A 12,999-nucleotide genomic window follows, 5' to 3' on the forward strand; every position below is an offset into this window, starting at 1 on the left:
TTTGGCATTTAATGGGCTAAGGAATTAACCACCATAAACGTTTGAAATTGGCAATATATCATTTTCATGAACGGATAAAAGAGGAACATCAGACTGAACTTAACATAGAGAAACCAACTTACTTTTCATTTTTGAGAATCAAAAATAGAGACCTACCCAAGAGGAAAAGAAAACTTTTAGCTTTAGAAAATAGTAACCCGCAAGAATAAAAGGCCTGAGAGCTGGCCTCGATGGGCCCCGTTAAACGCGGGCTGGGGCCCGTTCGAGACAGTTTTGGAAGAGGTGCAGGGTAAAAGGGGGGATGAGCAGCACCACGCGTGAGATGCGCTGGAGGGGCTTGGCGAGTGGCTGGCTCATAGAGGCGGCAGCCCAGTGGGTTGTGGGAGGGCTGTCTTTGGAGGATGGCGGCATGGGGGGGGGGACGAGGCTGGGGGGAGAAGAATAAAGAGGGCTCCTCCGAGGCTCAGGGCATTGTCCTGTTGCTCAGAGGCAGTTTGAAGACTGCTGAAGTAGGAATCGAGCAGGATGCTGTTAACAGCTGTCTGTGGCTCAGAAGCACAGGCCTGGCCTCTATTGTGCCGAGTTGGGTGTTCGATTCCCTGTGAGGCAGAAACAACTCAGGGTCTTTCATGGTGTTGGGAGTGGGAGAAGATGAGCTGTCTAAAGGGTGTGAAGCTGTCATTTTGCGCCAGTGAATCCGGCGCATGGGGGGAGGGGGGCTCCCGGGAGCGCGCTGATCAAAAGAAGTGGCCCAGGCAGCTATCGCTGTGGATGCAGTTTTAGGGAAAAAAGCAAAAAAAAGAAAACACATTATGTGGGTGTAGGCAAACGAGGGGTGTGCAGCCGGCGGGAAAAACTGTCCTGGACATGGGGGAAGGGGCGGGGCTGATGCCATGTCCCCGGGCAGTGGATCACAGTGGAGAAAGCAGCGGGGAGGGGATAGGTGTCCTGGAGGCCGGCATGAGGAGCGGACTGAAGGGTGTCCGGGGAGCGAGTAGGCTATCAGGGCAGCCAGGACGAGCAGTGGGGAGGCGCGGAGCACTCCAGGGGCCTCAGCAGGGTGGTGTCCAGGAGGTGCCGGGGAGGGAGTCCCGTGGGGATCAGGCAGTAGTGCATTTGGGTGGGGCCCACTGCAGTGGGGGGCCTGGCCCCCTTTTGGGCCGCCCTCATGGACGGCGCTGATGGCCCCCCCTTGGGTTGCCCCCTGGTTGGGCACACCTGCGGCGGGAGACACGAGAGGGGCGTGGCTAGCAGGAGGAGGGGCTCTCGCCTGGGAGGTGGGGTGGGGCACCAGATGGGCTGGTCCTGCTGCTTCCCCTGTTTTATCTTCACAGGGACTGAACAACATGGAAGGCGCCGGAAGTGGCGCGGTAAGTCGGGAGGAGCGAGAGGCAGAGCGCCCTTCAATGTCCGTGGCAGGAGGAGCTAGCACCCGGATGATGGCGGGTCAGGAGCGGACCTTGCTAAGCACAGAGGATACAGTGCGGCAAGATGGAGTGCAGGAATATGGCCTGGCGGCAGTTGCTGGAATGGCAGTGCCAAGGGCTACTGCGTCCGGAGATGGTAATGGAGTGGGCCCTAGTGGGGGGCAGGGGAGGGGTGTGCGACACAAGTGGGGGGGGGGGCGGGGGAAGCAGAGTAGGGATTCTTCCTCCTCTTCTTCCTCTACATCATCCTCCTCCACCTCTCACGCGGGAGGCGGGACTCGGCAGGAGGGCCACCTCTCACGCGGGAGGCGGGACTCGGCAGGAGGGCACGACGACAGGCTCCGGGGAGGGGGTGAGAGGACTGCCGGCATTAGTGGCCTTGTCAGAGCTTTGGGAGCAGGTGCCGCGTTCATTACGGAAGAGGGTAAGGCAAAGGTGGTGCATTGATATATTCCGTTTGTTGGAGGGCAGGAAGAGACGGAAGCGGGCGAAGAATGATAAAAATCAGACTGAAGGGCCCAAGGAGCACGAGGTCGCACAAACAGTGGTCAACTGGATGCGATCCTTTTTGCGGCTGACTAGCATCTGGGGACGGAGTGACCAGAGTCAGTACAGTTTAATGTTGGCATATGCAGATTCCATCTTGGACGTGTTCCAGCGCTTCGGTGGTTGGGCGTAGCTAAATTACGACGAAGCTTTTTGAGACAAAATGGAGGAGAACACGCATATGACCTGGGGTATGCAGGATATCAGCCTATGGTTGGTACACATGGCCCCTCGATCAGGGGTGGCGGGGGGGCAGGTAAGGGGGTGGCACTCCGCCCGACTCGAGCAAGCCTTTTCGGGCCACAGGGAGGGGGGAAAGCAGCGCCGCAGGGGCTGTCCCAAGCCTAGCCTCAGAGGTCTGCTGGAGATTTACTAGAGTGGCCTGTCTGTTCCCGGATTGTAAGTTTCGCCACGCCTGTTTCGCATGTGGGCTAGGACATGCCGCAGTCAAATGTCCGAGGAAAGGGGCGGGGAGAGTGCCTGACGTTAAACAGTAGGTGATTAGAACGGGCGCCCATGCCGGTGAGGGTAGGTGCGATGCTGCCATGGCTCCACCGATACCCGGCAAAACAAGCAGTGGCAGCATTGGAAAAAGGTTTCACAGAAGGGTTCATTATTCCTTACCAGGGGCGGGTAGTGTCTAATTGGGTTCGGAACTCGGCGTCAGTCTCAAGACTGGGGAGGGTAGTGAGATGCAAACTGGACGAGGAGATACGGTTGGGTAGGGTGGCGGGTCCATTTGTCGGTCGCCCCTTTGTCCCTTTTATGCTGTCCCCGCTGGCATGATCCCAAAAAAGCAGACAGGGAAGTTCCGTCTGATACACAACCTGTCCTATCCGTTGGGCAGGTCAGTGAATGCGGGCATTCCAAAAGACTGCTGTTCAATACAGTACACCTCGTTTGATTGTGCGGTGCGACTCGTGCGACAGTGCAGAGTCAGAGCGCAGTTGGCAAAAGTTGATATTGAGGCGGCCTTCAGGTTGTTGCCTTTCCGCTGTTAGGGTTTCATTTTGATGGGGCCTTTTATTTCAACTGATGTCTGCCGATGGGGTGTTCTGTGTCATGTACTTATTTTAAGTGCTTCAGTTCCTTCGTGCATTGGGTGACCGTGCAGAGGGCGGGGTTGGACACTCTGGTGCACTATCTGGACAATTTCCTGTTCATTGGGGCCCCAGATAGTGGAGATTGCGGGAGCTTGTTGGAAGCCTTTCTACAGGTGGTGGCGGAATTCAGAATACTGTTGGCCTTGGACAAGACGGAGGGTCCCACGTCGGTCCTGACGATTTTGGGCATCGAGATTGACACGGAGCGCATGGTGACGCAGTTGCTGCAAGAGAAGGTGGTACAATTGGAGGGGCAGATCATGGGGGTGTTGCAGGACAGGAAGGCCACACTGGGGGCCATCCAGTCCTTACTGGGGAGTCTCAAATTTGCTTGTAGAGTCATCCCGATGGGACGGGCCTTTTCGCGGCATCTGGCAGTGGCGACATCCGGAGTAGAGCAGCCGCACCATCATGTCCGATTATCTGCGGGGGTGCGCATCGATCTGCAGATGTGGTTGGAATTCCTGGCGGCATTTAGTGGTACGTTGGCACTGCGGAGTGCGGAAGTGTCCAATGTAGACCTTGAGCTGTTTAAGATGCGGCAGGGAACTCGGGTTTTGGAGTGTACTGTGTGGGTGCTTGGTGTGCGGCCCCGTGGCCAAAACGTTGGATTGAGGCAGGGCTTACGAAGAATATCACTTTTTTGGAACTGTTCCCGTTTGTGGTAGCATGCAAGTTGTGGCCGGGGCAGCTGTGTGATAGGAGTATACTGGTGTGGTGCGACAATCAAGGGGTGGTGGAGGTGGTGAACAAGCAGGTGGCACATTGCTTGACGGTGAACTCATTGATTCGGGAATTGGTGCTCTGCTGTTTGTGGCTGAATGTGTACCTCAGGGCGAGACATGTACCAGGGCTGGATAATAGGGTAGCTGACGCGCTGTCTCGATTTCAATTTCAGGCTTTCAGGGCCCTAGCACTGGAAGCGGACTTGGAAGGGCAGCAGCTTTGGCGACTCGGAGACCTGAGGTGTGGAAGATGCGGAGGGCCTTGGGGCTGGCTTCAGATGAGCTGCTAGCGGCATACATCGCCGACGCTAAGAGGCTGGGGAGCTTGCATAGTGTGGTGAGACGGCAGCTGGTGGGCTTCATGTTCTTCAGCAAGGCTTTCGGATGGGGTCAACCTAGTTCCCGTTTCCTAGTGAGCAGTGCATTTAAAGGCTGGAGCAGAGTGGTACCGCCGATGGGGGATGCGCGTAGGCCAATCACCCATGCCTTGTTAGAGCGATTGTTGCAAGTAGTGGGGGAGGTGGCTCGGTCGGTTTTCGAAGTTAGGCTATTCCGAGCAGCCTTCGCCTTGGCTTTTTATGGGGCCTTTCGAGTGGGGGAGCTGGTGGTGAGGGGCAGGTCAATGGAGGCGTCCTCTGGGTTGCTGTACGAAAATGTATGCATTCAGGATGGCGTGTTGCGCATCAAGTTGACGCGGTCTAAGACGGACCAGAGGGGGGTAGGTAGCACAAAAGTGCTGCGGGGGGTTCGAGGTATGGACTCCTGTTTGGTGGCTGTGTTGACAGACTACTTGGAGGTTCGGCCCGAGGGCTTCCCTGCTCTCTTGGTGCATGCCGATGGCGTGGCGTTAACGAGGTACCAATTTGCAGCGGTACTTGTCAGTGTCTCGGGACAGCGGGGCAGAACCCGAGTCAGTTTGGCACGCATTCCTTCCGCATTGGGGCGGCAACAAGTGCCAGTCAAGTGGACTTAGGAGCGGACACCATCCGGGGTATTGGCAGGTGGGCTTCAGGGGCCTATAGGGGTTACATCCGGCCTTTTTGAGAGGACGAGGTTGGACGGTGCAATCCCTAGAACTAAAGTCTGCTAGACCTATCCTGCAACACTTGTTAGTTTGTTTGTTCTGTTGATATCGGGGGTGTCTATAGGTGACCTGGTATGCCCAACGTTTGTTGGCCCTCCCACTTTTAGATATTGGTTCGACATATGCAGTGTGGATTGTCGGTCATTCCTTCATCCACTGGGCTAGCGTCCGAGTGGCGTGGCGGCCAGGAGGGGTCTATCTGGGATTGGCACGGCAAGGGATCAGAATTTCCTGCTGGGGTCAGCGCGGAATGAGATGGAGTCAGCTCCTCCCGTTACTGTATCGGGTGCGGGATGTGCCCCGGCACCCTCAGATGTTGCTTCTCCATTTGGGTGGCAATGACGTGGATGGCTAGACGGGCAAGAGGCTCATAGACACTGTAAAAGAGGACTTGCGGCTGGCAATGGCATGGTTCCCTCATACATGGGTGGTGTGGTCAGACATTATTCCCAGACTGACCTGCCTCCCGGCCCGAAAGTGGCGCCGGGGACTGAGCAAGATTAATTGGCAGGTCAGTGTGTGGATCATTGCAAAGGGGGGGGGGGGGTCTTCAAATCAGGCACACATGGGTGGACACACGATGTGCTGGATTATTTGCAAGGGACCAGGTGCATTTGTCTGATGTGAGCTGGGACTTGTTTTTGATGGATATTCAGAACGGTCTGGAAAACAATGGGGGGACAGGGTCTGGGTAGGCTGCAGCTTTATGGGGGGAGGAGAGTCCTTGTGGGCACAAGGACCTCCCCCGGTGGCAAAAAGAAGCAATCAAACCCCGAGCTACAGGAGCTATGGCTCATGGGGGCTGAGCCATGGCATGACAGGCAGGTTGGGCGACCCAGAAGATGTGCGGAGGTCCGCACTGATCAGGGCCCTTGCTGGTATGGCGGGGCCTGGAACATGCCGAGAAGTGGCCACTTTGCTAATATGGCGAGCGGCGGAAGGGAGGGGGGCTAACTGTTGATGTTAAGCCTGGACACATGTAGCTCGGGGGGGGGGGGGGGGGGTCATGTTGTTTCTTCAAGTTAATGAAGTTAAATTAAGTACATGGTTAATAAAGCAAGCTGTGTCCTATATTTACCCAACTCTGGTGTCAGAGAGGGGTTTTTTTTGGGGGGGGGGGCAGGCAGAAAGGGGGGGGAATATGTGGGGTTGAACGGGGTCCCAGCTCCAAGCATTATAAAAAGCCCGAGAGCTGGTCTCTACAGGCCCCGTTAAACGCAGGCTGGGGCCCGTTTGAGACAGTTCTGGAAGGGGTGCAGGGCAAAAGGCGGGCGAGCAGCATCACGTGTGGGATGTGCTGGAGGGGCGTGGTGAGCGGCTGACTCATAGAGGCGGCAGCCCAGTTGCTTGTGGGAGGCTGTCATTGGTGGATGGCGGCGTGGGGGGCGGGGCCAGTGGGAGAAGAATAAAGAGGGCTCCTCTAAGGCTCAGGGCATTGTCCTGTTCCTCGGAGGCAGTTTGCCCACCCTCCCGCCCTGGCATGGGGTATAGGGTTGGGAGGAGGCTGTTTTGGGGAGGCAGTTTTTCTGGTTGGTTGTTTTTCTCGTTACAGCAGATGGCCTGGGAGTTTTTTGCGCAGCAGCAAAAAGAAGCAATCAAACCCCGAGCTACAGGAGCTAAGGCTCATGGGGGCTGAGCCATGGCATGACAGGCGAGTCGGGCGACCCGGAAGATGTGCGGAGGTCCGCACTGATCAGGGCCCTTGCTGGTATGGTGGGGCCCGGAGCATGCCGAAAAGTGGCCGCTTTGCTAGTACGGCGAGCAGTGGAGGGGGGGGGGGGCTAACTGTTGAGGTTAAGCCTGGACACATAGCTCGGGGGGGGGGGGGGGGGTCATGTTGTTTCTTCAAGTTAATGAAGTTAAACTAAATACATGGTTAATAAAGCAAGCTGTGGCCTATAGTTACCCAACTCTGGTGTCAGAGAGTTTTTTTGGGGGGGGGAGGGGGGGCAGGCAGAAGGGGGGGGGGGATATGTGGGGTCAAACTGGGTCCCAGCTCCAAGGTTTAAAATATAACTAAAAATTTGTTCTGTTCTGCATTCTCTTAGTACCCCATCTAGCTCCATCTTTCTATGTAAGAGATGAAAAAATAAATAAATATTCAAAATATAAATATAAATCTTTTGCCTAGTTCTGTTATTACCATTTCAGCCAGTGAGTGAACATTAAAAAGGAGGTAGACTTTTTTTATTTATTTATTAATTTATTTATTCTTCCACTCAAGCCTCCCGAAATACTTCATTCTCGCTATAATGTACAAACCCAGAGGCTTGACTTTCTGGATGTATTCCAGTACGTTGTTTAAAAAAAAAAAAAAAAAAAAGTTTCAACCTTAGTAGTTCTTGAATTTGTCTAGCCAACTCTGGCAGCTGCTGCAGAAGGGCAAAAGCAAGAGAGATGCAGCACAGGCAGTAATAAGAGGAGCGAAGATACTCACTGTGAAACAAACTGCACCCATGGATCATGTCTGGTCCTTACACAAGGGGCTTCGATCTCCACTAATTCCATTTAGATACGAGAGGACTTCCAGAGAGGGGGGTACAGGATGGATTAGAGAAAAGTGCGAGCCCACACTGGATCAGCACTGCTTCCTTTAACCGATTCCAAATAATCACATCGCACAAACGGAGGAACAAACCACAAATGCACTGATCATTTTCTCGTCAGCAGATCATCCTCAGGAGCGCTGCCCGGGACTAGGACTGCAACAGCTAGTCCAGCAGCGTTAACAGATAAATGAATAAATAGACTAAAAACTGGTAAACTAATAAAAAACAATTATATTAGTATCATCCTAGTACCAGCGAGCGATCTAATCACCAGTTTCATATAAAACCAAAAGCAACTCCAAGCATTCACATGATTTCCAGACAAACGTTTTCAAGATCTTTTGGTTCTTCCGAGGCATTGAAAGGATTAAAGGGTCCGTCATCTGCCCCTCTCTGATCGCTCCACCTTGCAATCTTCCAAAGACAAGATTTACAAAACAAAGAGAGGATTTAGTGATATTTCTGCACTGCAATCCTCATTAGAGAAGGAATCCTTTAAAATTAAACAACTCCATTTTCCAGATCTTCTGCGTGGTGGATAACATCAACCATCAAGCGGATGAAAAAATCATTACAAGGAGCAACAGTCCCTTTTCCTCCCCAAATATGTCATTCATATTCCCGGCTCCCGAAAAATAAAGACAGAGAAAATGAAAAGATAGGAAGTGGAAAGAAGGGGGGCGACTCCTTCAGACTCTTTCATTATGCAACACTGCTTACTCCCATTTTTCAGTTCGGGGGAGGGGGGGGGGAATAAAAACCTAGCATTAAAAAATAAAACAGATGAAAAGAACAATAAAACTCTGTAGTTGACTGAACTGCCCTTTGTAAGGAAAAACAAGTGTCCCCCTGCAAAGCCAGCAATAAAAGTTTATGAGTAACAAACCCTTGCAGCGACTGGAAATCACCGCTTTGATTGTAACCACAGAAAGACGGTATATCAAATCCACCCCCTTTCCCTTTCCCACTGCTCGCCAATCACTCCCATGTTAGATACTGAAAGGCAAAGCGTGTCATGCCTCCCCCCCAAAAAAAGAATCAGATGGTGGGGGGAAGGGAGAGAGAGAAATTCAGGAGAGAAAAATAATCCAAACCTCTGTGGGGGAAGAAGCAGCCCATAGAAATAGTTTTGAAAAGAAGACAAAGAGTGTAAGTAAAAATGTCATGGAAAGGAAGGAAGGCATCTGACACCGGGGAGAAAGGAAGGAAAAGTCCTGTCAATGGGAGCAGAGCAACAAAAGCTGGAAGGGATTTATCCAGAGCAGAATCGGGGGCTACTGGGAACTAGCGACAGGAGCAGCAAACCAATGCTGGAATCCACTTTCCAAGAGAGAGAGCCACAGCAATCCAGTCATTACGGCGGAGACACACGAGAATGGTGGGCAGGCTTTAAGGAGTAAAAATGAAAAAAAAAAATCACACACATATATACATCAAAAAAAGTCTGTAAGCACCTTCGTGAGTGTGATTTTCTCTGCATTGCGTTAAGCACAAAACAAATGCTGCTTGCTATTGAATGATTCTCTCCTTTTTGGTTTCTTTAACATCATTCACCCACCTATCTTTCTCCCAGGGTGGCTCCACTCTCAGAAGCTGCTGGTGCTGTCTCTGTATAACCTAAGGCTGCAGCAAGCATTTTCCAAATGGAGGGAGGCAGCTTTAAAGGGGACTTGGGGAGCACAGAATCAGGGCAAAAGAACAAACCTTGGAAGAATCTGCAAGCACAGAATGAGCCCTCTGCTCATAGGAGTTGTTTTATAGATCCCCCCCCCCCCCAACTACATTCTGACTAATCACCCAGTTAAATAATCACTCTTGATTCACAAGGGGAATACTCCACAGTTAAAGTTGGAACAGCCTTTTTTGCACCCCTGGCAGATATACAGAGCTATTACCCCATTTTTATGTTTTAAAATTGGAGCTTGCGTTAGCTGTGAGGGTAGGGGGAGGATTTCATTGAGCAGTGGTTCTCTTTAGGACCCTTTTGGACTCAGGTGATTCATCAGTCAAGCTGGGGACAGGGAGGCCAGCAGACCACTGGTGTCTCAGAGCAGAAGAATTTGGGATGGTACTAGGAGGTAAGCTAAAATGACATTTCACACAACATGCCCACTACCACATCACAACCCCTCCCCCCTACTTTTAAATGACCGAGAAAAGACAATACAAGAAAAGTTGCAAAGGCCCTCGTTGTTTAAATAATTGATGAAGACAGGTTCAACTGTAAGAAACACATGACAATGTACGGCCAGGCCGAAACAAAAGCCAAAAAACTATATTTTTCTTCACACATAGAATAAGAGGCCCGAGAGATTGTCTCGACAGGCCCAGTTAAACGAGGGCTGGGCCCGTAAGAGCGGGTCTCAAGGAAGGTAAGGGGGGAGGGGGGAGATCGGGTCCACGGGGAAACGTCAGTGTAAACCAATCGCGTGATTGGCAAAGTTAAAGTAAGGTGCTAACAAAGGAGGAAAGGTAGGAAGCCTATAGAAAGATAAGCAGTTGGGGGGGGCGGAGCTAAGAAGAAAAATAAAGCTGGGGGATTGTGACGGCATTCCTAAGATCCTCGGAGGCGTTTGCAGATGGCAGCTGGAGCAGGGGAGACGGCAGAGGAGGCCTTGGGTGCTGAAATTTCTTTTTGTGCAAGCAACTCGTTGGAGGGGAGCCCGGAGCCAGTGAGTTTGGTAGGAGGGGGGCAGCGCCGATGGGCCCTTGGAGGTCGAAGGAACGAGCACGAACTGCCATTGCAGTCGAGGCAGCAGAGGGGGCAGGGAGAAAGAAGACCAGAAAGACCCGCCACATTAGTGGCAGGCAGAAAACTGTGCGCCTGCAAGGGGCAGGGCAGGGGGCGGAGGAGATGTGAGAGAGCGAGCAGGCGGTGCAGAGGGGAAAGGGGACAAGGTTGGTTGGCCTCATGGACACTGACAGCCTGGGGGCTGGGGTTTTTCCCTCCCCGGTGGCAGAGGGTGAAAGAGATGAGCCAGGGGGGAGGAGAGCTCCGCGAGCGGGAGTGCAGCATTTGCCTGGAGAGGTGGGGGGTTATGGGCTGATGAACAGGGCCGCAGCTGCCGGCCCCTCTTGGGGCGGCCGTGCAGCAGTCGGGAAGTTACAGGGAGGGGTCTCCCAAGGGATGGGGTGGGGCCCTTATCAGTGGGGATCGTGGCCTCCTTTTGGGACGCTCCCGTGGGCTGCACAGGCCGCATGGGCTGCCCCATGGGTAGATGCGCCAGCTGTGGTGGACAGATTAGGGTGGGGCACAAGGTGGGCCGGTCCTGCTGCTTCCCCCATTTTGTCTTCGCAGGTGAGAAGTGAGGCGGAAGGAGGCGCATCGCGTCCAGCAGGTTGGCCGGAGCAGGAGTGCAATCGGACTGTGACGCCAGAGGCAGGTGACTCGAGGAGCAGAGAGGCGGCGGGTCAGGAGCGGACCTTGCGGGGCGCGGAGAGTGCGGCGCAGCCGGCTGGAGCAGAAGGAAGGACCCATGCAGTTGCGGAGATGGTGACATCAGGTGCTGGAGCGCCCGGAGAGGGTAACAGTGGGAATGGGGGTAGAAGGGGGTGAAGTAAGTGGAAGTGAAAGGGGAGGAGGGGCAGAGAGTCTTCTTCCTCTTCAGTATCCTCATCCTCGGACGATTCTTCATCCTCTTTTTCTTCTCGGGACACGGGAAGGGAGCCGCAGAGGGACGCGGCAGTGGCCTCGGGGGAGGGTGTCAGGGGGCCACCGACATTAGTGGCTTTGTCGGAGCTCTGGGAATAGGTACCAAGAGCTTTGTAGTGGCGAATTAGGCAGCGAAAATGCATAGATATTTTTCGGTTGTTGGAAGGCAGGAGGCGTCGGAGGGGTAAGAAGGGCGACAAAAAACAGGCGGAGGGAGAGAAGGAGCGCAAAGTAGCCAAGACAGTGGTCAACTGTATGCGGTCCTTTTTATGCCTTGTGAGTGTCTGGGGCATACACGACCAGGGACAATATGGTTTGTTGCTGGCGTACGCGGATTCGGTTTTAGACACGTTCCAGCGTTTCGGAGGTTGGGCGTGGTTGAACTATGACGAAGCCTTTCGGGACAAGATGGAGGAAAATCTGTACATGACGTGGGGGACGCAGGATATCAACCTGTGGTTGGTCCACATGGCCCCCCGATCCGGAGGGGGGCGACAGGGCCAGGAACAGGGGGGTTCACTCAAACACCAGGGAATAAGTCCTTTTGAGCTGCAGGCATATCCGCGGAAGTCTGTTGGAGATTTAACTGAGCTGCCTGTCTTTTCCTGGTCTATAAATTTCGGCACACTTGTTCCACATGTGGGCAAGGACATGCTGCGATTATATGTCCAAGGAAGGGAGCGGGGGATACCTCCCTCGCTAAGCAGTAAATGGCAGGAATTAGCGCCCACGCCGGTGCGGATTGATGAGATGCTGGCATGGCTCCATCGATACCCTGTGCGGGGGGCAGCTAGAAAGAACGAGCGGGGATTTCGGGAGGGGTTCATTATTCCTTACAAAGGGCGGGTGGTGACCAAGTGGATGTGGAATTCGGTGTCAGTCTCGAGGATGCGAGAGGTGGTGCGGGACAAATTAGACGAGGAACTGAGGCTGGGCAGGATTGCTGGTCCTTTCACTGCTCCCCCATTTTGCCCCTTTATGCTCTCCCCGTTGGCGGTGATACCAAAGAAAGCGCCGGGGAAATTCCACCTCATACACAATCTCTCCTACCCGGTGGGCAGTTCGGTAAATGCGGGCAGTCCAAAAGACTGCTGTTCGATGCAGTACACCTCGTTCGACTATGTGGTGCGGTTGGTGCTACGGTGTGGTGTGGGAGCGCAGTTGGCAAAAGTGGATATTGAAGCTGCCTTTAGGCTGCTTCCAGTCCACCTGTCCGCTTTTCCATTGCTAGGTTTCCAATTTGATGGTGCCTTTTATTTTGACCGATGTTTGCCGATGGGGTGTTCGGTGTCCTGTGCCTACTTTGAGCGATTTAGTTCTTTTGTGCATTGGGTGACCTTTCAGAGGGCGGGGGTGGATATGTTGGTGCATTATTTGGATGATTTCTTGTTTATTGGACCCCGAAAAATGGGAGAGTGCGGTAGGTTGCTGGAAGTATTTATGGCAGTGGCAGCAGAGTTTGGCATTCCGTCAGCTTCAGACAAGACGGAGGGCCCCGTGTCAGTCCTGACGTCCTGGACTCAGCATCTCGGCTGGATCTGGAACTCGGCGTTGACTCAGCACCTGGCTGGAACTGGAACTCGGCGTGGACTCAGCATCTCGGCTGGGACTGGAACTCGGCGTGGACTCAGCATCTCGGCTGGATCCGGAACTCGACCTGAAACTCAACATCTCGGCTGGAACTGGAACTCAGCAGAGGCTCAGCTAGAAGTGCCACTCGGACAGGAATCAGAGGCTCGGCTAGAAGCGCCCCTCAGACTGGAATCAGAGGTTCGGCTGGAAGCACCACTTGGACTGGAATCAGAGGCTCGGCCCAAAGTGCCACTCGGACTGGAATCGGAGGCTCAGCTAGAAGCGCCGCTCGGACTGGAATCGGAGGCTCGGCCAGAAGCGCCGCTCGGACTGGAATCGGA

At 53.6% G+C, this 12,999-nt stretch overlaps 1 protein-coding gene across 1 annotated transcript in view; it reads right to left on the reverse strand.

Annotated features, from left to right (window-relative positions):
• NETO1 (neuropilin and tolloid like 1) overlaps positions 1-7,373 on the reverse strand; it is a 424,908-nt gene extending 417,535 nt beyond the window's left edge. Inside the window, exon 1 of the mRNA XM_030212767.1 lies at positions 7,323-7,373. Within this exon, the coding sequence (XP_030068627.1) occupies positions 7,323-7,350 (28 nt within the window). The 5' untranslated portion in view covers positions 7,351-7,373. The remainder of the gene's footprint in view (positions 1-7,322) is intronic.
• Between the last annotated feature and the right edge of the window lie 5,626 nt (positions 7,374-12,999).

Source organism: Microcaecilia unicolor, chromosome 1 (assembly GCF_901765095.1).
Source record: "Microcaecilia unicolor chromosome 1, aMicUni1.1, whole genome shotgun sequence".
In the NCBI taxonomy this organism is placed as follows: Eukaryota; Metazoa; Chordata; class Amphibia; order Gymnophiona; family Siphonopidae; genus Microcaecilia; species Microcaecilia unicolor.